Source organism: Sipha flava, unplaced genomic scaffold (genome assembly GCF_003268045.1).
Source record: "Sipha flava isolate LNK unplaced genomic scaffold, YSA_version1 607_pilon_pilon, whole genome shotgun sequence".
Lineage (NCBI taxonomy): Eukaryota > Metazoa > Arthropoda > Insecta > Hemiptera > Aphididae > Sipha > Sipha flava.
This window is the reverse complement of record NW_020273584.1, coordinates 312,372-337,319: the sequence shown is the minus strand read 5'-3', so window position 1 is coordinate 337,319 and position 24,948 is coordinate 312,372. Positions and strand designations below refer to the sequence as shown.

Sequence of the window (24,948 nt, the reverse complement as noted above, 5' to 3'; positions counted from 1 at the left end):
TCTAGCCTTTTCAATCCTTTACTAAATTGATTTGTTACTTGTAATTGATTCTCGGTTACTTTTTTCCCTTAAGTCCTGTTATAAAAATACATTTAGTATGTAATAATTTCATTATAGAATCTTTAATCTTAAACCCTATCATATAGTTTTAATTGTATAACATATAATGGTGTGTGTCTGTGTGTTTAATCTAATAAAAATGTTTATGAAATTTATAATTATTTGTCACCGTTTTAATTTTATTATTTGTATTATAAATATTAAAAAATATTAAATATTTTTTGCGGAAGCATTATTTTACTGTGGTTCAGCATTGTTATTAAATTTGGTGTAGACATTTAGTAAATTAATGCTTTGCTTGCTTCATATATAGTTTATGAATTTTTTTGAAAGCAATTATGTTGTAGACATTTTAGACACAACATTTTTTTTTTTAGTTGATAAATAATTATTAGAATTATTATTATTATTATTATTATTATTATTTTACAAAATATCATTGTTTAACTGTTAACTATAAATAATTCTTTATTAACATTATTCCAGGAATTCTTAGAAATACTGAACGTATAAGTTGTCCAAATGGATGTGGTCGAACATATAAAAACAAGATATCCCTGCAATGCCATTTGAGAAATGAATGCGGTACTCTACCAAAATTTTTCTGTCCATTTTGTGATAAAAAATGTTACCAAAAATCCAATATGAAATCTCATATTATTCAAGTGCATAAAACTTTCTGCAACATAGAACCAATTGCTCCATTGCCATCATTGCGTGGTCGTAGAAAATTTAATAACTACAAGTTTCCCAATGACTGAATTGTACAAATTTATTTATAACATTGGTATTAATTAATTAGTTTTTTTATTCAATGTTTTAAAGTTTACTGTTAAATTCACAAACTATTAATGTATTATTAAAAGTAGTATGAATTATGTGTAATGCATTGTATGTAAAGAATATATACAACTGTATTTAATTAATTAATTAATGGAAATAATAACCTCAGTGGCGTAGTTACGGGTGGGGATGGGTTGTAAGGTGTTTCCTCCCCAGGATTTTTTTTTTTTTTATGATATTTAATTATTATTTATTCATTTTTACATATTATAGTAAAATGATATTTTCATTTTACTATAATTTGATATTTATTAAAAATTGAGTAACAAAATAATAATGCCATTTTAAATGTAATATTATTATAGAGGACCTCGTATTAAGATATACTAAAAGTATTATGAATTGACTCTTAAACACACCACATCCCCAGAAAAAAATAGTATACGCCACTGAATAACCTTATGGTTAACTGGAATTGGTAATGGTGATTTGCTATTCTATAACAATATAGAATTATTAATATTTTCTATTGCTTCTTGTAATCTCTCAATTATCATTAGATATTCATGAATGTTATTCTTCTACCTATGGTTTATCACATTTTAGGTCTACCAGGGAAATCATTCCATCTTAACAAAACTATTCATAAGTGTACAAATAACAGTTGTGGAAGGATATATCGGAACCGAAGTTCTTTAACTAGACATCTGAAGTTTGAGTGCGGTCAGCTGCCAAAATATTCCTGTATGATATGTGAAAAACGATGTGCTCTTAAGTCTAATTTAAAACAGCATATGGTCGCGGTTCATAAATTTGTGCCAAGAATATAAGATTTTTTTTTTCTTTTAAAATACCCTACTATTACTCACTTTCATGATCTGCACAACTCAGTTCCTCCTGATGTTTGTTTAGCAACATAATTTATATAAATACACTTTTGTCCGTATAATAAATATTGATATTTAAAAAAAAATATTTAATCAATTTATTTTTAGTATATATTTTATAAGCGCATAATTTTAAATCAAAATTATGACTAGGTTTTTTTTTTTTACTGTTATAATAATTTTTTATTATAAATGACATGTATTGTATTAATATAAGTTTCTTTTGTATTTTTATGAAATTCTTGCACTCATTTATTTTATATGTATACAGCATTCGTATTGCATACATTAATATTATCAAATATATTGACTACATGTGTTTGTTTTTTTTTTTGTGTTTTTAACGTATATTTGTGATTAATATACTGGTTAAAGTTGTTAAAAAATATTATAAATTACACATCATTTAAGATTAGTTGTATTTTTATTATCTTATAAATGAGTATGCTTTTTATTTCTAATGTACTATTAACAAAAATTCTTTCTTGTAACAGTATGGTCATAATGATTTTTCTTCCAAATTACCAATGTTGTTTTTGTTATAACTTTTACAAAAATCTATCAAATGTATCGTTTGTTATAATTGTTATTAAAAAATTCATAAATTATTATTACTTATTTTATTAATAATATCTATTTTGAAGGGCAAATAAAAGTTACTTAAATGAGATTATTCTCTAAAGGTAATCAACTTGATTTCTTTAAATTTATCAAAATATGTAAAACTACGATTTAATTATTTTAAGTATGAATTTTAAACTGGTTTAATTTTATTTAAATGAAAATTAATAAATAAAAAATAAATTAATAAGTACATATATTTTTAAATATTTATATCAAAGTTAAATTAAAAACGTATTTATTTAATTTGTGTCTAATTATGAAATACCTATCTAATTATATTTAAATTGCCTAACAATATTTTCTTGTTGTTTTTTTGTATAATTTTAGAAATAAATATTTATTTAAAACTCTTGAGTACTTCAGCTTCAAATCTAAATAAGTATAATAATTTTAATATTTTAACTTAATTCTTAGATGTAAGAAGTAAAATAACTTTTTAAATTCAAATAATGTTATATATTTTTGGTTACAGATATGAATGTTAAATGGATCAAAATAGATTTTTTATTCATATATCACATCATAATAATGTTATCATAATCAATGAAGAATCACAACAATTATTGTCTTATTATTTCATACATAGATACTGAATATTGATTGTAATTTATTCTTAAAGTTTTTATTACCTATCCATTAAAAATATTCAATATATATATGTAGAAATACATTACTTATAATTCAAATCATCATTTAATTTCCAAAGGCTGGTATAATATGATATATATGATGAATGGAATAAAATATAAATGCGATACAAGTTTTGAATATGAAAATTCTTAATAAAAAGCTGAACATGGTCAATGGTCATATGTAAGGAAATGATAGTTTTTACTACTAATGATAATAATAAATTTATTAAAAATTGTGTTTTATTGATTTTAATATTGGAATCATCAATGGATTAATCATAATTTAAATTAATTTATCAGTTATATCATTAGTTAAATTAAAATTAAGTTTTTTAACAAAATATATGTGTTTATCTAAAACTATTAACCTATACACTACCTATACACTACCTATAAATTTCATTATGATTACTTTAACAGAGGTACATTAACTCCACTCATTACTACATTTATCTTTACTCATAATCCCTTTAGATTTTTTTAATAGATCCTACTAATCTATAAATGAATACAAATACCTCTTAAAAATCAATATTTTTAACAGCCCTTATTTGCTTATAATAATATTTTAAAATATGAATTAAATATTATTTGCTTTGTGTAATTGCTTATATAATTATAATTAATATTTTCCTCTTATGTCTGTATGTTATTTCAGGTATTGGTCAATTTGAAGACCGATTCTATTGTCCTAACTTGCAATGTGGTCGGAATTACAAAAACAAATGCAGTCTAACATATCACATAAATAACGAATGCGGAGTTAACCCAAAATTTAAGTGTATATTTTGCTCAAAGACTTCTAGTCGTTCTTCAAATTTAAAACGACATATGATATCTGTACACAAACGAATACATTGATGACTAGCCTGAAATCTTTAATTTTAAAAGTTAAATAATAGGTTAAAATGATTATTGAGATTTTATTACCATATTCACTGTTTATATTTATATAAATAACTGTAATGAGATAAGATCAACTAAACAAAAAATTGTATTACTTATTTTTTTTAAAAAAAAATTGCTAAATTACAATTGAAAAATGAAATGAACAGTATTTATTGTATTATAAACTGTTCGTTTAACCACTCTGGTTTTTCAATAATTTTAAAAATTACTCGTAAACTTTTTAAAATACAATATACACCACGTATTATATTGTACCACTAAATGTATTCTGCATTTACATTAATATCCAATATAACTATGCCTGTACTTAAAATGATTTTTATCAAAATTATAAAATGTTTAAACATGTATTATTATTATTTTAGTTCCATTCTAAGTGGTTTTATTATTTTGTATGAATAGTATAACGCATGAAATTCATATCAAATACATTAAATAAAAAAATAATTTATACTCATTAAACACTCATTTATATTATTATAATAATAGTTAAGCGTTTAAATAATATCTAGCATGCGTTTACCTTACCCAGAAAAAATAATGAGATATTTTGTGTGAATTGACGAATAGTAATAGTATAATTCAAGCTCAATAAAATTATGAATTCCTAATTATAGGTTTTAATTGTTGGTTGCTTTTAATGTGTGCACTATTATTGCGGTCTTTAATTAAATATTACTTAAAGCCAGTCTTTTTTTTTTTTTTTTTTTTTATAGGTTTTTATTATTGTGACGGTTGTCGTCGTAAATATCGTAATATGGGAAGCCTTATTAGACACAAAAGATACGAATGTGGTCTTGAACCTCAATTTCGTTGTGATATATGTATGAAATCATTTACCCGCAATACAACGCTTAGAGATCATCGGGTCAATATGCATAATAGTATAATAGATATAAAATATACCTAGTCATTTATGATAATGACATTTAATATATTTATATACATACATATTATTATTGTTATGTTTTTATTTATGATCTATACATAAAAAATATATAAATGTTATTTGGTTTTGGTGGTGACCAATGATAATTTTTTTATATATTTTTAACAATTCTTGTCAATTTCTTATTAACAACAATTTAGAATAAGAATTTTAACATATATTTCCAGTTTTATAGTACAATAGAACATAGATAATATTATATTCTATAATTTTATACATTATTATTATTTATGTATTAAATTAATACTATAGGCTAAACTTGTTAAAATATTAGTTAGCAATTATCATTAATATACATATTTTTATTTAAACATTTTTTTGATAAAGAACTTATAATACTTTTATTTACAAGAAATCATTACTTTCTTTAAATATTCTTTTATACATGGATATCCTAATGGCATATATTTGAGATTTATATAATTCCCTTTTTTTATATAGATGCGAGTTTTAATTCATTCAATATTACAGCAGTGTAATACTAGATTAGACAAAATACTCAAGTAAAAATATCAAAAACTAATATTTAAAAAAATATAATCATACGTGTTTGCTATCTTATATACGAGTATATATATACATTTTGAAAAACTAGAAGGTAGGTAAAGAGAATTTTCCCATAATATTATATATCCTAGAATACATTTCTAAATTTTAAACTATTAATTATTATACTTATAAAATGATCCAATCGATTTTAAAACCTTAGCTTTAAGAACCCATCATCAGGAACTCATTACCTGAAGCGTTGCTTAACGGTTGTTCCAGGTAGTGGCTTATTCGCCGATTTAAAAGAAAAAAAAACTTTAACACATGAATAAATCTATCTATGAATGGATTATATTTGTTGATTAAAGTTAACCGGTACCATTTATATACATAAAAAATTCCGTTCATATATTTTGCCTCATAAAAATATCTCCCTAATCTTTAAGCGTTTGCAATGAAAATATCCATACGGTTAGTCAATGCTATTAAAATTATTACACTCGTACACGTGTTTTTCAAAAATTATGTGCAAATTTGGAAACATTTCTATTTCATACTGAAACAATATGGCCTTCGAAAGGAAATATTTTGGCACGTTTATTTGATCTTCGAGAGGAGTTGAAGGTTTTTTTAATCGATAAAAGTATGAATTATTTACATGAACAACTTCGTGAGCCAAAAATTGGAATGCAAATTGCATATCTTGTGAATATATTTGCCCGTTCAAATTACCTAAATTTGCAAGTGCAAGGTTCTGCAGGTTCTTGCCATGGCAATGTTAAACTTGAAGGTTCCACAAATATTTTCGTATTTGAAGATAAAATTCACACTTTTGTCTGCAAGATAAATCTTTGGATCGACAAACCTACACACACAACTATACCTACACTGAGAATTCTTATTGATGACGAACACTACAAATGTTTTACAGAATATATTTAGAATATGTACTAATATTAGAACACTTACAAGTCCTTAAAGTGGAATTTACCAGATACTTCCAGATACTTGAAGAGTTCGTTTGAATATAATACAAACTTAGAAGAGTTTTGGTGTAAAAAAGCCATAGGATATCCTAACATTCAGCAAACAGTGTTACGTTTCCTCATAGTTTTTCAGCCACATATTTATGCGAGCAAGGATTTTCTTAAGTATTATTTATAAAAAATAATAAACGAAATCGTCTGAATCTCAGTAATGATATGTGACTTGTAACAGCATCGCTCCAAGAATTATACAACTGATAAAAACAGGGCACTTAAATAAGTCATATTAATTAAGTAGGTACTCAATAATATAAATTTGTTATATTTCTTTCTCATTGAATAAGTTAATTAATAAAAGTTCATAAAATGTAACATTTGAATTTGTATCACTTTATTAAATTACATTTTTATTCTATATCTAGAAAATACAAACATAAAATTATGAAAAAATAAGTCGTATAAAGTGGAGGGGGAAATTGAAATCAGGTCGTCATCAGTAACGGTGAAAAATTTATAAAAGTGGTTCGCGCCTACTAGTGCTCTGCATGGTCCGGTCTTAATCAGTATGGTCTAGTAAGATCCTAACATAAAAAAAACTATTGAATCGTCGGTTTGGTACGGTTCAATAATTTTTAGGAGTAGGCAGTTCGGTCTAGTTCTCAGATCAAATGTTTTATTTTCAGTCCGGTCCCAATCATGGTACTTATAATCTAAATACAGATATTGTTATATAAACAAATAAAATGAAAAAAACCTACAAATTTAGTTATATATTTATTTATAAAGTCGGGTAGTTCAGTCCAGTGTAATACTAAACGCATCATATGGTACGGTCTGGGCTAATACAGACTGAACTTTACAGACCTGTCCATAAACGATCCAAAATATTTTAAGATCAGACCTATAGTCCGGTCCACGGTCTACTTTATTGAATGTTATTTAATTACTGGTCGGGTCTGGTATAAAAATTATATGAAGCCATCAGTTTGGTTCAATTTTGGTCTTTGATTAACGTTTGTGTGGTCTGGTCCTTTAAATAACGGACCGTGCAGAGTGACTAGTGCCTAGTGTTGAGTTGGGAACCACTGTCTTATACCATACTAAATTATTATTAATTGTTCATATTAAAAATTATACTTATATAATATATATTTTGTTTAATATTTGTTAATTATATGTCTATTATAATTGTTAATTAATTTTATGTCATTATTTTAATAAATGTACATTTGTGTTATAAATCGAAATATGTCTTTATATTATGTTAAATCGACTTATTAAAAATAATTATAAGTCATTATAATATACTTGTTATTATTTTTAACCATTGAAAATAATCCAATTATAAAAACTAAACAATAATATTATTAATGTTATACATTTTATTGGTTTTGCTCATTTGAAGGTTATAAAAATTTAAATTGAGTTGAACTCAATTGACACAAAAATAAGAGTATTATAAATTATAGCATCCATTAGATGAATATTTGCTATTTATTGTGTTTCATGAAATTTTTAAATGTAAATTTTATAATATATTATATTTTATTTTATATATATGATTGTTAATTAAACGTTTTAAATTATAAAAATAAGCTTGCAATATACTTTTTTATTATTTAAAAAAACATTAGTATCTAATGCGTTTTTTTTAGAAACTTATAGATATAATAAAATCATTTCATCAACATTTATTAAAAAAGCTTTTTTGAAAATCAATCTTACTTTTTTTTTCTAAACATAATTTTGGATGTTAAGAATTTTGTCAGTGCGTAACAGGCTTTTTGGGTTTTATTTATTCGAACACTTATTTCTTTTCCCCAGTAATTTTTTGTGCTTAAAGTTGCTCCTAAATATTTTAAAATCACTAACTTTTTCATAGATTAAGTCCTCCATCTCGTAGGGGTCATCCCCACTATCAATGAGTTCCATTATCTTTGTTTTTTCGGTATTTATTTCAAGGCCTCTTTTCTTCGCTGCTTCTTCTAACACTCTGGCCACGTTAGCTGTGTCTGTAAGCGAATCACCTATTATGTCCAAAAAATCCGCGAAACCTAAAAGCCGTATTTTGTTCTGACCTATTAATAAGCCACCTTAGTATACTAAGCTGTAGTATCCTTACTACCTTCTCTAGTGCAAGGTTGAAAAGTACTGGGGACAGGGCGTCTCCCTGCTTCAGTCCGGTTACCACCGTAAAAGTTTCGGATGTTACATTTTGCGTTCTCGCTCTGCATTTCGTATTTTCCATACATATTTTAGTTAGTGTTATTAATTTTTTCGGGAAACCAAACTCATACATAATATTGTAGAAACTATCTCTGTGAATACTACCGTAGGCCTTTTTAAAATCTATGAATAGTTGCCACATATTTTGCCTGTATTCATATATTTTCTGAATTATTTGACCTATTATGGATAATTGTTCTGTGGTTGACCGTCCTTCCCGGAAGCCGCATTGGTAGTCACCTGTGCAACTCTCTGCATTGGGGACAATAAAATTTAGTAGCACTCTAGCGAAGACTTTATATGATGTGAAGTTCAAGATCGATATCCACCTATTTTTGTCGCACTTTGTCTTGTTTTTTTTTTTTGTGTTAAGGCATATTGATTGCATCATTCCAACTATCCGGTATTCGTTCTTCTACCCATATTTACTGACACAATCTGTAGATTTCTACGTGCAGCTCCTCGGCTCCGTATTTTATGAGTTCTGCTGGAATATCGTCGGTACCCGGTACTTTCCAATTTTTCAGACCAAATATTGAGATTTTCACTTCTAGACTAACATCCTCTGCGTGTAGCTCCGCTCTTTTATATTCGGTGTACAGTACTGGCTGATCTGGCATCATACCAAAATAAATGAATACAACATGAAAAAAAGTTTATGGATATATATCCCTTCAGCCCTACAAACCATTTGTGCTCTACTAATCTATAACTACAAAATAATATAATTATTTAGTATGATTTCTGCAACAAGTTGTTTATGCAAAAGAATTTTTTCTTAATTATACATTATAAAGTCTAAGTTTCAGACTACCATGAATCAAGAAAGTCTTGAAAGAAAAGTTTTATGAGTGTCGAACAAAAAGTATGTATGAAAAATTTACTATTAATAAATAATTCAAAATATAAGTTCTAGGGAATTACTAATTAATCACACACAACTTATTATTATTATTAAAACACATATGCTCTGATAACTGCAGTCGGATATATATAAGAAAAATAAATCTTGTATGACATTTGAATTATGAATTTGGTATAAAACCTTAATTAAATTAGTTCATTGTCTTAAAAAATTTACTGAAGAGTCATTTCATAAATCATGGTTATTTATGGTAATTCACAAAATAACATATTTGGATTTTAACTCTTTTAACATGTTGATAGATTTTGTATACATAGGTATATAAAAATACATTATTTCATATTTTTTTTTTCTTTCTTTTACATAATCTTCATATATAGAGTAAATAATATTATGTCATAAAAAAAAGAAGATTGTTGGGTATCAATTATAAATTATTATATCAAAATAAATTTGCATGTTTTAATTTTATTTATAAAAAAAATCTGAAAATAAAGTTACATTCGATTATTATAATATATACCTACTTAAATATTAAGAGTGATAAGATACTATATACTTTTTATTGTTATTGCAATTTCAGATTGTATCTGCAACAAAAGATTTTGGGGCCCAAATAAGTATGGAAAAAGTTATAAGCATGAAAAAAATATGAAAAATCACTATGTGCATGAATGTGGAGTTCCGGCTTAATTTGTTTGTATTATTTACACAAAAAACTTCAAAAGAATTTTTCACAGAAAAAACCTAATGAAGTCGCTTAAAAGTATTTGAATTATGCGCTCAATCAAATTAAAAATTGACGAAGCTGGGCGCAAATTATACTTTGGATAAAATATGTAACAGTAGTTTGTCAATAAAATTGAGTAACTGAAATAAAATAAAAAAAATCTTAAACTATTTAACTGTTTTGTATATTTTTACTTATTTAAATTAAGAAATATTTCTTGAATATGATAGTTTTCACTTTCAAGAATAAGATAATTTGTAAAGATAAATATAATTACTTCTAGCTACCAACTACTTTACTCGAAGTTTAGTTTAAAATGAAACAATTGTTCAATATAGGAGTCAGGAGACCTATATGTTTCTAGTTTTTTTATTTCTGCCTAATACATTATATCTCTTTTTTAAAGTAAAAAAAAAAAATTGTTTATATTTAAAGTTAATAATATATTTAATACAGTTTTTAAATAAACAAGTGACGAAATCAGGAAACAAATACGTGAAGAGGTTGAAAAATGTTGATAAGCACCATTATATAATATATTTATATTATTTGCAAGTGTTTGGGAAACTTTGAAATAACTATTGAATTTGTAGATCAGATAATTCTTTATAATATTTTTTCTGATACTTCCGTGAGAAGAGCCCCATGGTTAAACCCCTAAATCCTACCCCCTGCCTTCACGCTCGATATAAAATATTTTGATTTTATCAAATAAATATTCTTTATTAATTAACTTAATCATTTTTCGTTTGATAAATTTGTTGAATATAGACATATAGTACTTACATAAATGTTAATTTAACTTTGATATAATTACTTAAATATGAGTTACCTATATATAACACGGTTGTTTTGCTTACTTTTTATTTATTAATTTATTTTTATGCACATTAATCATTTTACATGTTGATTTATTTATTGATTAGAAAAGAGCTTGTACTCCGTGCTTGTACTTTAGTAAATACGTGAACCATACGCTAATATTATCGGAAATGACTTTTACATATTTTTTTTTTCTAGATTTGAGATGGCTGTGTCCAAATTGTGGTCGCAACTACAAACGCAAAGCGCATTTAAGTTTTCACTTGGCTAAAGAGTGCGGCGTGGGTCCTCAGTACAACTGCACTAAATGTTTTAAATTTTTTAAGCGCAGTAGCCACTTGAAAAGCCACCAATTGTCGTGCGGTAATATACCGCCTAAATTTCAATGTGACATTTGTAAAAAGAAATTCACGCGAAAAGATAATATGAAAACTCACAAAAACACTATTCATCGGCTCTCCGACCCCAACGTACCAAATGAAGTATACGCTTTTTACAGTGATTGGCAAATTGGTGATTCTGATTAACACCAATTTGTTTTAATCCTTTTATTGAATTAGATAATATTACTATAAATATTATATATATTATATTATAAATATCGGTGTATTTGTATAAAAATATTTATTTTTATATGAATATTAACATACTTGTAGTATAAAATATTAAATTGTTAAAACTTTTAGAATAAAATCAATTAAAATGTGATAACTTTAAATGCAATATTACAATTTTTTTTATTATTATTATTATTATTATTATTATATTGTGTAGTATTCACTTTAATTATCCGATATTTAAATGTATAATTTTTTCAGAAACATTGAATGGTATCATATACATATATTAGTTAGGTTACACAATGTGTAACATGTCATGTTGACTTATTATTTTATATCTCCGTAATATTGAACAAAATATATTTATGCTGTATCAGATGTGTTAAAATATTTTACAAAATATATTGATGGATATTATATTGATATTAAAGATAATATGTATCAATAATTTAATAATTTTATCTTCAATAACGATATTGAATTCAGTCATATCCGTAGTTGTTATTGAACTTAATTTTTTCTCAGCTTACTTTTAGAAATTAATTATAATTAATTCCTACATTATTATAATATAATAACATAAATAACAGATATATTAATATTTATTTATTTACACAAAGGCATTTATAAAACTTATATAACTTTTGTTTAAAGTTACAATTATATCTTTTAGTTAGGTCTGAGGAAAATTATATAACTAAGCGATCTTAAAATGTTTCTACTTTTTTTTTTTTAGATCTTCGATTATTTGCCTTAAATAGGTAATAGGTATCTGTTTTAATTTTCCATCTTATTTTTACTATAAATTATCATATTACTATGGTGTATAATGTGTAGGATATAAAAAAAAATATTTTAATGCTTTTCTATTCTACGGAATATTAATATTATTTATAAAAAAAAAATAATCCTCTTTGCTATAACACATACTAATATATATATTTACAATTATTATAAGTTCTTACAACAATTATTAAAATAATGATTATTTTACTGAATTTTTTTTTTTTTAGGAAAAACAATTTTTAAAAGATCTTTAATCAAACGGAAGTCAAAAAATGAAAACATGAGAAACAAAAAAAAGTCAAAAAGTGATTCGCATATTTGTGGTGTTTGTTCAAAATCATTTAACTATTTGAAAGCTTTGGATAAACATTTAACAGCACATTTATCACCAAAAAATCGTATTGTTTATCCATATAAATGTGATGAATGTAATAAAATATTTACTAAAGTACAAAACATGAACACACACAGAGCACTCGTTCATGATTTATTTTAATTATTGTACGACGTCACACTAAATTTTTACTATATTAATATTGTATATAACGATTGTTTGTACCAAGGGAATACCAATTTTTCAATTAAAAACGATAATATTATTTGTAATTATAAATTAAATGGCTTATGTAACGGTCCAATATGCGAACTACAAATGTTAATTGACCTACCCATAAGATTGTGTTGATCTAAATGTTTCGTTATCGCGGTTATTGTCGTTATGGGCATTTTATTCTATTTATGGAGTATTTATGTATTTTGGGACCGAGAAACTCTTAAAAATTATTAAAAAGAAATAAAAACTGGAACGACAATTTATGGTAACCATTGGAGAGCGTACTCAACATCATGGATATATTCATCGAATAGTTAACCATTTAGAATTTTTTATTGATCCTGAAACAGGAGCACACACTCAACAAATTGAAGGCTTATGGAGAATTATAAAATCCAAATATAATATTAAAAAGAATGGGGCATCTCCAAGAAAAGTGGTGGAGATCGTGCCAAAATCTAAAAAACCATTATTGATAACTTTTTGGCTGATATGAAAAAGACGTTTCTTAACAATATGGATTGAAACAATACAGTTATCGACGACACTAAGAAGCGGAATAAAAAAAAAGATTACTTAAAATTATTTGTATTTTACATTTATGACATATTGAACCGTTACCAGTTATATATATATATATCAATATAAATCAAAATGATTAATATTAAATTTAAAATCACTATACAAACATATATACAGTTTCTAAATGTGTATAGCTGCATAGGTATTCTCAGCATATTCACTAAAAAAATGTTATTTTATTTATTTATGCACTTTAAAATATAATTTCTTACAAAATAAATATATTTAAAATTATATTATTTTCTTATTTGAAATAATTTGTTCAAAATTATGGAACATGCATTATTTGCCAAAAAAATAAAAAAAAACATTAACTAAACTTCAAATACTAATGAATTAATTATATTAGTATTTTTTTATTATTTATAATTCAAAATATGAAATAATGTAGAAAAAATTATTTACAATTTTGGACGTTGAATGATTATTTATTTAGAATTAATTTTTCCAGTATTATCGTTGTATATTCCCTCATTTATAGTAAATACATCGTCTGATGTTGGTTCCGGATAGATGACCATCCGGTTTTTTAGCAACGAAGTCTTATGTATATTATTCTACATGTCCTGTGAGTTATATTATTCAGATAAATTGAAAAAAAATGATAGCTCACTCGATCCATTTACATCTAATGATCTTAAGGCGCGTCTAGACTAAGAAACAATTGTCGCCGACTTTGTCACCAATGTCGGTGACAAAATGTTTCTTTAAATGTTACTGACAAAATTTAAAAACAAGCGCGTCCTCACCAAAGCAACATATTTGATAAACATTTTAGTCTTGGACAAAATGTGGAACGAGAATGACGTGACGATTGCCATATCTGCTTATGTAATTTTAAGTTTAGAAGCAAAAAAGGCTTCCAAAAAGAGATTGGGTTTATTCTAGTTTCTTAGTAAAGCAAAAATATAGTGGTAATGATTTTATGACTGATCTAAAAACGTTGGTCTATCTGGAGAATTGAGGTATGAGTAATGAGTATACAATTTACAAATTAAAATAATATTTTATCAATAGAATTTATAACTTGAATAACTAACTTGAATAATTTTTTACATATTTTCTTATGTAGGTGCAATGGACGAAGCAAAACTGAACGAAAACCAAATAAATAAATAAAATATGATGCATTTACTATATGTTTATCGACAGAATTTGACCGGTCAATTCATTGTCAGCGCCAATGTTTATAAACTTTGTCGAATTTTTCCCGCGTCGGATGAAAAACAAAAATTTGTCGATAACAATGTCGCCGACACAATTATTGTTGTCGGTGACAAATTTTACAAACAATTCTAATTTTTGTCGCCAACATTGTCGATAATACATGTTATCGACATTGTTGACAAATGTTTCTTGGTCTGCACGCGGCTTTAGATGTCGTAGATTTTAATAATAAAACAAATAATGTACGTCGTTCTCATAGAAAAATAAATAAAAAGGTAAAATCGTGCCTTTATATTATATTTACTTACCTGAAATCGGAAGCTTTGTTTTCAGGTATATCTGCACCTTCAATATAGTAATAAATACTCTTATTTCAAAATATTTATTTATTAATTATCTTGGTATATAGGTTATGACTTCAGTCTATATTCAGCGAGTACTCAATAAAAATATGTCACTGTTATGTGTGCTTTTTTATTTACAATTTAAACAGTTTTTAATTTTACATTGATGTATTTGATTATTAATTTAATTGTGTTTTTAGGTATATTACAACAGCAAAATGGCCGATGGATGTGTCCTAATATTATATGCGGTAGAACATACAAAAATAAATTTTCTTTGAATCGTCATTGTCAACTTGAATGTGGTGTCAAACCTCAATATCACTGTCCATTATGTATAAAAACATATAAACGTAAAGATTCACTCAAAACGCACTTATTAACTCATTGATCATTTTTCAAAAATGTACTAATTACCATACATTTTAAACATCGATGTCTATATGTATTATTACTTCCATTAAATGACAATAATTTTTAAGAATATTATAATTTATAAATCATTTTATACTATAAATTATGCTAAAGCATAAATATAAAATCGGAACTTAATTAAGTAATGTTTATTTTATAAAATAAAATTGTAATGGATAATGTATAAATATTTTTAAATTGTATTTAATTCATCATGTGATATAAATCTTAATTAATTAATTTATGTATGCATTAATCACAAGGTTAATATATGTGATTTAATTATTACTGTACCCATTTTTTGTATTTTACTTAATATTTTTTTAAAAAAAACCTACTTTTTCACTTTACAAATAATATATATATATATATATATATATATATATATATATATATTATACAATCCCTGGTCATTGTAATCATGTAGGTAGTTGAAATATCAATATAATATATAAGTATCCTAAACATAAATTGTTTAATGGTACCTAGTCCTTCATTTAATCTTCTTCAATCAGCACTTATCACTTAGTATCATAACATTTTCATATGAAAATTATATTTTTCTATAGCGTTCTTAGTATAATCGATTGTAAATCATTAAAATAATATTTTTTGTATGTTTATTGTATAAATATAAAGTGTAATAGCTATAAATTTAATAACTATATTGTTGAACGTTGAAAATAGCTTTTGCTTATTTTTCTGCAGTCTTACATATCTTATTATTATAAATTAAAAGTTTAAGTATTTGTTATGGCATAGCTTAATATGTTTGTTAAATTTTACAGTTTGTCCGTTCAGTGGAAGGTATATGTGTCCGAATGTATGTGGTCGGAGTTACATAGAAAGACACAATCTTAATAGACATTTGAAAAAAGAATGCGGAGTGGCCCCTCAACATAAATGCCATCAATGTTCGAGAGCTTTCAAACATAAATCACATTTAACTAGACATTTACTGGCATGTAGTAATGTCCCTCCAAGTTTTAAGTGCAATTATTGTGAAAGAATGTTCAGATGTAGAGATACACTGAAAAAACATACTCTGTTAGTTCATAAAATACTAGACCATTTATTGAATGATTTATGAATGATGTACTATTGTTATGTAAAAGAAAAAAGTTATTGTTATTTTGAAAATAATATGATGTGAATTTTATTACTAAATTATGTACGATGTGGATTAATCCCAACTAAATATCTGGAAAATAGATATCTATTCACTATATTGATGTTATTCAACTGAAATTGTTAAATCTACCGAGAAGAATAAATTGTCATTTAATATCTGTTGTACTTATTAATCAAATATGTACCTGAATAATTTTTTTACATACTACTTTTGAGAAGATTGAATTAGAATTGTTCATCTCGTTTTTTTTTCAATTTTAAATGATTAGTTATTAAAATTTATAGTAGTATGGACAATAAAAAATCCAAAAAGGTTATCTATCTATGTAGGTATATTTTTTTTGGAGACTGCCATTGATATTTAAAAGTTATCACTAATCATAATTAATGCCATAAAATGTATTTTAAAATGTAACATAAATTCAAATACTTATATTGCACTTGTTCATTTAATCAAAAACCAATGCTATTCAAACAAAAACATTTCTTTTTAATTTATATTTATTTTTTTAGGTAAATAATAGAATTACCAATATAGCCTTATATTAGATATTAAAAATTATAATTATTTAAGTATTAATCATTGGAGGCTCTAAAGAGGGAAAGATATATGTCTCTCTCTCTTGCCTTTTGTATGAGTAACATATATTATGAAATTTTAAATATTGAAATTGATGTTACTTTCTCCCACATATATAAAAATTCAGATCTGCTGTTGATATTATTAATGTTCTTACAATTTTTTTTTGTATTTATTATACTAAAAGAAAATTAGAACTACATATTTTTAAACAATATTGTTACCTATATTTTACACTAACATAAAATAAAACTATTTGTTGTTTATTATGGTAATATTCATAAATAAATAAAATCCTTATAGTGTTTTAAATGTTATAATTTACCTTTTATAAGTAGCCAAGTAAAATTATCTCTATTTTTATGCATAAGTAAATAAGTAATTCATTTTTTTTTTTTTTTTTTGTACAATTGAAGTGCATATAAATATTCCATTTTTGAATTTATTTTTACTTTAAAATGAATAAAAATAAAAAATATATTTTAATTATCAGGTATTAAGTTGTTTGTTTTATTTAAGTATTGAATTATATAAGTATGTATTTGAATTAATATTATTACTTTTGATAACCAACTCAGGAAACATATATAATAAATGTATCAAATCATTTATTTATCTATACCTTGTGCCTTTTTATTTTAATTGTAATGAGAAAGGCTGTATTGTAGAGATTCTTATTATAAAAGTTAAAAAAAGCTTACCGTTTAAAGCTTTATTAATAAATAAAAAAAAGTATATATTTATTTATTAATAAGTTTATTTTTAATTATTTTTTCCATATTAAATATTTGGTAAAATCAACGAAATATAAATATTTATTATAACAATTAAATAATTATTATATCAAAAAAATATTTAAAAAACTTTAATTTTAGTTCTTGTATTGATTTTACCAAAACACTAAGCAACCAACCAGTGTCTTTTTTTCTGTATTGTAGCCTTAAAGAAAGTTATCAATTGGTATTGTTTTAAATTTGAACAGAAAGTGTAAATGTGATAACATTTCTGTAAACATTTGTTTATTACATTTTATTTATGTTTTATTGCTTCTTTAAATACTGGTAGACTTAATTTCACAAATTAATTAATTTAAATTAAATAATTAGCCATTATAATCATAATATATTTATGATATATTATATTATTATATGAATTTTCAATAATTCGTTAGTATCTTTTTTTTTTTTTAAAAATTACAAATTTTTATTTGGAATAAAATACAATTATATTTTGTTTTGAAATAAATGCCAATTGCTTTTATTGAACCAAGGTAATTATAATTATTGCTAAATAAAATTTATCTCTGTTTTCAGATTTAAAAGGCCGATGGTCATGTATGAACAAGTGTGGTAGAAGTTATAAAAACAAAGGTGACTTAATACGTCACTTAAGAAAAGAATGTGGTATTGCTCCTCAGTATCGCTGTGATATATGCTTTAAAATGTTCAAGCATTTCCATCACTTAAAGTCACATATGGTAGTGATTCATCAACAATTATATAAAAGTAATTAATCTTATTATAATAGTATTTGTTTAATAGTTACTATACCACAAAAGAGTTATTTAAAACTTCATATACCTATCACTATTCATTTTTAGCTTGAAAAATTATGTAAACAGTAAATTACTTTCATTGTAAATTTAAACTTAATGTAAAATTGATTATAAACAAATCCTACTTGTATCTATAATCAATTATTTTATTTATTTTCCCTCCGTTTAGTAATATTTTATTTACTATTTGAAATAATAAATTGTATTATCATATAGATCATTATTTTATTTTTTTTTCTAATGAACTGTATACATTTTTAGTTCAAAAGTACCTATCTTATTTCAAAAATTTAAACATATAACTAATTAATTTTATATCTTTATATTTTATTTTAAGTAATATATAAGTTTCATGACTCAATATAACAGTAAGACAAACAATAAATGCATGTATAAATAATATAAATATGCTTGTTAATAAATAAAACTGTTGCTCTATAACGTGTATAAACAGTTATAGATAGTAATAATAGATTTTTTTCGTTTTATTTGTACAAATATTACTTTTGTTTTTTTTAATTTTATAAGAAGTTATTATTTTATTCATGAATAAACTTTTCCTTGTAGCAAACTTGAACTAATTTGCTCATATTTATTTCAGTTGAAAATTGTACCCTGATGATTGGTACAAAAGAAATTTAACTTTTAAAAATGCTTGTTTGTTGAGAAAAATAGGAATAACAATTTTAGCAATCTGATTTTTATAATTACTGAATGACAAACTTTCAATTGAGAGTCTCATTTTCTGGTTATTACGATGGAATGTTTTTAAATTACTAATTGATTTATTTTTTATTTTTATGTATATTATCATTGATTATAAATACTAGTAGTATAACAATATACTATTGTTTAATAGAATATTATAATAATAGTATTTAAAATCAATGATATTATTGTTTTGTACTTGTGTTTGTTTTTAATATACATCCTCTTTTATTGTAATGCTTCTAACTCAAGAATTAATACATTTTGAATATTTTTATGAAAGTCAATTTTAGTGACTCAAAATGTTATAATTATGACTTCAACTAATATTTATGTTATTTTTGTACTCATATATATGAATTATATTATGATTTATGTTTGTTTCAAAATAAATAATTAATGTATAAAATATTGTTCTCTTTTGGCTGAAATGTTGATAATATAGATATACTTATTTAATACTATTGATAATGTGTATATATATTTAATTGGCTTATATCAAGTTTAAGATTGCGATTATTTAATTTCTAAGGTAAAATTTATGTTTAGACTATATTAATACTAACATTATTTTTAAAACTTTAAAATTTCTATTTTTAATTAAAATTTCAATGTGTAAGGGTATGAACTTTGTTTATAGGAATATATTTTATTAGTTTCAAAATCTATTATTAATTATATTTTTATGTACTCAAGTGATATTTTTTCTTTTTTGAGGAGATGGCTACTATGCTTAAATGGATGCCGACGAAATTATAAATGAAAAAGTGATTTAAGTAGACATATAAAAATGGAATATGGAGTCGAGCCCCAATATATTTGTGCAATATGTTCAAAGGCTTTCAAACGAAATTATGATTTGAAATTCCATTATTTTTCTAGAAATTCTAATTATTAAAGGATACATTTTTTAACTATTTACCTTACCTAGTTAATAAAGTGAATATGGAAAATCTAAATTAAGTTTCAGTCATTTAAAATTGTAATACGTTATTATTATATGAGTAGGTTTCATAAAAATAACGTAATAACGTTACAACATTCAATCATCATGTATATCTATTGTAGCTACTTAATTTAAATAATTTTAGGAAAGAAAAGAAAAAAATGATGAAAAATGTCTAGTTCAGTTTCAGCGAAAATTGTAGGTTGGTTGGTTGATTTTTCAATGGGAAAAGACTAGAAGTTCTAAATAAGAACCATATGATTGTTTGAGGATATGTGCAATGAAACCTTTAAAATCCCTCCTTTCTCACGCCCATTGACTATAGTTATATCCAGGTTACCATTATTTTTATTCGAAAGTAATTCTATAATTATGTAGAAAAGCTAGTGGTATCGGACGTATTGTCTGTAGCTATATTTTTTAATTTTATATTGACGGACCAGCCCTTAGTATATAAGAATAGTGTAATGATTAAAATATATTTTGTTAGATATCAAAAAATAATAAAAATTAATTCTATTAATTCATCAAATGTCATTTATAATTCCAAACAATATCATCTATCGCCTAAATAGAGAATGGCTTCGTAACCTGTTAGATCCTGTGTTAATTTAATACTGCGGGTCAGTCAGTCAGTTAAAAAAAAATTATATGATATGTAGATATATTAAATTATATTATAGGTGTGGCCAGTGGGCCTCCTATTCAAACTTTCATGTAATTGTTACCTATGTATCTATCAAAATTGATTATTGTGCAATTACACCGCAGATTGTAATATTCTTTTAATCAATGAAAAATAAATAAAAAAATATACATTAAAAAAATAATGTCTATGTCTTTGAAATAATTAGACAAGCAAACTATTCAATTGTTTTTATGATCTAATAATAATAATAATAATAATAATAATAATAATCTAATAATCTAATAAGTACCTATAAATCTATTCAAATTTACCTAATATATCTCCAATTTCAATATTCTATGTATTTCCCGGAAAGTTTAAACACATGGAGGTTTATATGGCATCTCTATAGTAGATTGGAATATATGTATAAATAATATTATTTGTATTTTTCACGTTATTATATGCTCTAAGATGATTCATTGTATATAAATAATATGGATATATCCTGCGTAATACATGTGAATGTTAATTTCAATTTAAATTATTTTAATGATGCAATTAGTTACCTATTTATACAGGCGGATGTTAGGGGGGCTTAAGCACCCTGAACGTAATTAAACCACAAAATAAATTGTATATTTTAATATTTGATATTTATAATTTTTTTCTTATTTTGTAGATATGCGAGAATGGTTTGGAATATTTACGGACTATCTTTATTGGGGAAAACTATATTTTGTAGGTAATGAAGGAATAAATATACAAAATTAAAAAAAAAAAAAAAAAAATTAGTACCTATTCAATATTTTATATTTTTATGTTCCTATTACCTGTATATATTTGTTGTCTCGACTAGATTATAGTAGCCACTAGTTAGTAGGTTGAAGCGTCTAAAAATGTCTGTTTTTGCTAATGGACAAGACAAAATGTTAAGTTCTCCCACGGATGTGACCAAATATCCGCCTATGACAATATATGAAATTGATATAATAATTATCAGTTTGAGTTTATAAAATTTGAAGTACGTTAATTATTATTCCTACTAATAGCCTTTTTTAGCTATATTCTATAAGTTGTATGTATTTAAAATGGATAAAAATTTTAAGACTACCTACCTATGTAAAGTTTATCATATATACATGAAATAAGTTCGTATTATAACTCTCGACCAGAGGTAATATAAATACTACCTATAATTATGCATAGCTTTTTATAAATAAATTATTATTTAATTTATTAACACAGAAATAGTTCAGCCCAAACTAACTACAAGCCTGGATATTTTTCTTCTCGTGGTCTGCCAAACTAATACATGTACATATATAATTTTACTATAACAAACCAAATGTCGATAATTATTTCAGCTATTGATTGAAGCGTTTCGTATGTTTTATTTTCTACTTTGTTGAACAGGTTCGTGTCAAAAATCGGATTTTTTAAAACTGCCATGTCCTAATAATTGTGGTCGATCATATAATCATCGCGGAACATTACGCAGGCATCTCAAATATGAGTGCGGAGTGCCGCCGCAGTTTAAATGTGAATACTGTCCAAGGACTTTTGCTCAAAAAGTCAATCTTAATAAACATCAAATGGCAGTGCACAAAAACATTTTAGACGCAATGAGTATGTGTTTTGTCGAATTGTGTGAAAAATAAGTTTTAATTTATATTGAATTATTTATTTGTTTGACAAATTGAATTTATTTAGTTTATTTTATGTTTACAACGTTGGAAAATTAATTATTCATTATTTTATTAGAATTTTAATGATGGTTTTTATTATAAATTAACCTGATTTGTTATTATTTAATAAAATGTACCTAACACTATAGTTAAAAATAAAGTAATATAAAGTTTTAATTGTGAAAATATTCATAGGTCACATAATTTTATTATCTGGCATTATTACACATTCACGTAGTAAAAAGAATACATTATTACAAATATAATTTGATACGGTTTGATTAATCAAATTTTTGAAGAAAATGAATTCCTCTAAATCGTGAAAACTACTCTGAAGTTAAATTATGTTTATAAACCTAGGAATACAACACCCACTTACAAAATTGAACTTTGTATGATTATAATATTATACTAATCGATCCCATACTATTTAGTTCATGGTAACAGTTTTGATACCTTTAATAAATGTTTACAATTGGTAAGTATTCAGCTCAATTAACAAGCATAACCAAATAAATGTAGTCCTTAGTAGTATCAGTAATCGAATCTCGCTCATGAGTTACTTTTGAATTAGGTACATTCAACATTTCAATTAGTACTAATTTTATATTGTTAGTATCACTATATTATTTTGAAAAAAATCAGTTTTTCAATCATATGCCTTATACACATATTTACTATGCCATATTATTAGCCCCCGGTTACCAGCTGGTAGTGTAAATATAATTTTTACCTACTTTACATAGGCGTGCGCACAGGGCGTGCCGGGCGTGCCCAGGCACGCCCTGTGATTTTTCATGGGCCGAAGCGCCCTATGCCTCTGATCTATCTAAATTACAAAATTCAATTTTAAAGAGAATTTGAAAAAAATTTTAAAATTCACTATGTGCACTCTGTATATGAAAGTTTGTATATATTATTGTATATAGACATATTTTGGCTAAACATTTTGGCCAGGATAAGACTAGCGTTTTATCGGCGAAACCGCAACCCTTTGTGATCGTTTCAAACCGATTTCCGACGGTTCGGAGAATCGGTTTAGTCTGGTCGCGATAACGCGGTTTATATGTTATTTATAGATGTTGCGGTTGTTAAGCATATGGTTATAGTTTGATCATAAATGTATATATAATAAACTAATATAATATAGTAAAGATTTATAAAAAGATATATAAGATATATAAAGATATCTTGTAATCGGAATGGTATCAATATGGTATACATGTTAACATTTCAATAAATTTAAAAAATAAATATAAGAGCTTACGTAGGGTTTTCCATTTATAATGACATACAATTCTGCATCTCAATCAGCAAGTAATTTACCCGTTTAGTGGTGTATATCATATTAATATGTTATTTTTATTTACTCGGGTACACGTACTGTGGATTGACGCAAGATTTAATTACTGAACTGAAACTTATGAAAAATTATCAAAATGCTATGCAACTAAATGGTACTACTATTGAATATGTTTATGAATGGATTGATTGGTTGAAAACTTCTGGAAATTCCACTGTGTATACTTGTGTTTTTAAAACTTTAAATCATACCTGTAACCAGCTGTACATGTGAACGCGTTTTTTCAAAATTAACTGTTGTAAAAAACAAATTACGCAGTACAATGGGTCAAGAACGTTTGGAGTCATTATTACTACTTTTTACGGAACAAGAAATGGTATCAAAGGTAGATTTAAATGCAGTAATAGATGAGTTCAATAGTATGGGTAATAGACAAATGTCTCTCTAAGTACATAAAATACTTATATAACTTCTATCTATGTCATTCATAATTATTATATTCGTTATCCTTTATTTTAATTAACTTGTACCTGTATGATATAAAGTATTGAAAAAAAAAACTTTAAACTATATTATATTATAATTTATAATTATTATTATTATTATTATTATTATTATTACTATTATAATATTATAAACTATGTAAGATAATATAAGATGTGTATTGATATTAAATAGGTACATATAATTTAGATGTGTTGTATTTATAAAATGGTTGACTAAAGGGCCGATGATAATATGTGGTAACTACCGGCTTTTAGAGTCTGCACACGCCTATGCTACTTTATATACATATATATATGTATATATATTATTCATAATTCATAAATACATAAATATACACACTTATTTTATACATAAATTAAACAAATATAATGTCAATATTTTTATAATTTGTATCAATAATTATATGTAAGATATTTAAAATTTTTTTAAAATAAGTAGTACCTACTATATTTATAATTTTATAATTCATTTAAAACAAAATAACGAATTTAATTAAATAATAAATAATTGGCATTTTAATTGACAATCGAAATA

General features: G+C 24.6%; 3 protein-coding genes across 20 annotated transcripts in view; all 3 read left to right on the top strand.

The window, feature by feature from the left end:
• Window positions 1–24,948, top strand: part of LOC112691349 (longitudinals lacking protein-like) — a 432,448-nt gene that overhangs the window by 267,413 nt on the left and 140,087 nt on the right. Inside the window, exon 5 of one of the 18 annotated variants that reach the window (XM_025565555.1) lies at window positions 22,333–22,592. The exons of 14 other annotated variants lie outside the window; for them this stretch is intronic. In XM_025565555.1, coding sequence (XP_025421340.1) covers window positions 22,333–22,577 — 245 coding nt within the window. In that variant the 3' untranslated portion in view covers window positions 22,578–22,592. Of the gene's footprint in view, window positions 1–1,449; window positions 1,689–11,160; window positions 11,505–16,156; window positions 16,658–22,332; window positions 22,593–24,948 lie in introns of those variants that run through there. 3 more of the 18 variants (XM_025565533.1, XM_025565529.1, XM_025565574.1) reach the window with 3 other exon arrangements.
• On the top strand, window positions 3,015–3,920 carry LOC112691359 (longitudinals lacking protein, isoforms A/B/D/L-like). Its single transcript, XM_025565591.1, has 2 exons — window positions 3,015–3,167; window positions 3,645–3,920. Exons 1-2 carry the CDS (start codon window positions 3,158–3,160, stop codon window positions 3,845–3,847), a joined length of 213 nt encoding a protein of 70 aa, XP_025421376.1. The 5' UTR covers window positions 3,015–3,157; the 3' UTR covers window positions 3,848–3,920.
• On the top strand, window positions 13,830–15,419 carry LOC112691354 (zinc finger protein PLAGL2-like). The gene is made up of 2 exons (XM_025565587.1): window positions 13,830–14,943; window positions 15,155–15,419. Exons 1-2 carry the CDS (start codon window positions 14,793–14,795, stop codon window positions 15,343–15,345), a joined length of 342 nt encoding a protein of 113 aa, XP_025421372.1. The 5' UTR covers window positions 13,830–14,792; the 3' UTR covers window positions 15,346–15,419.

Coding starts and splice junctions, on each gene's coding strand:
- LOC112691354 (XM_025565587.1), top strand. CDS start 14,793: ATGTTTCTTGGTCTGCACGCGGCTTTAGATGTCGTAGATTTTAATAAT. Junction 14,944..15,154: donor ATCGGAAGCTTTGTTTTCAG/GTATATCTGCAC, acceptor TTGTGTTTTTAG/GTATATTACAACAGCAAAAT.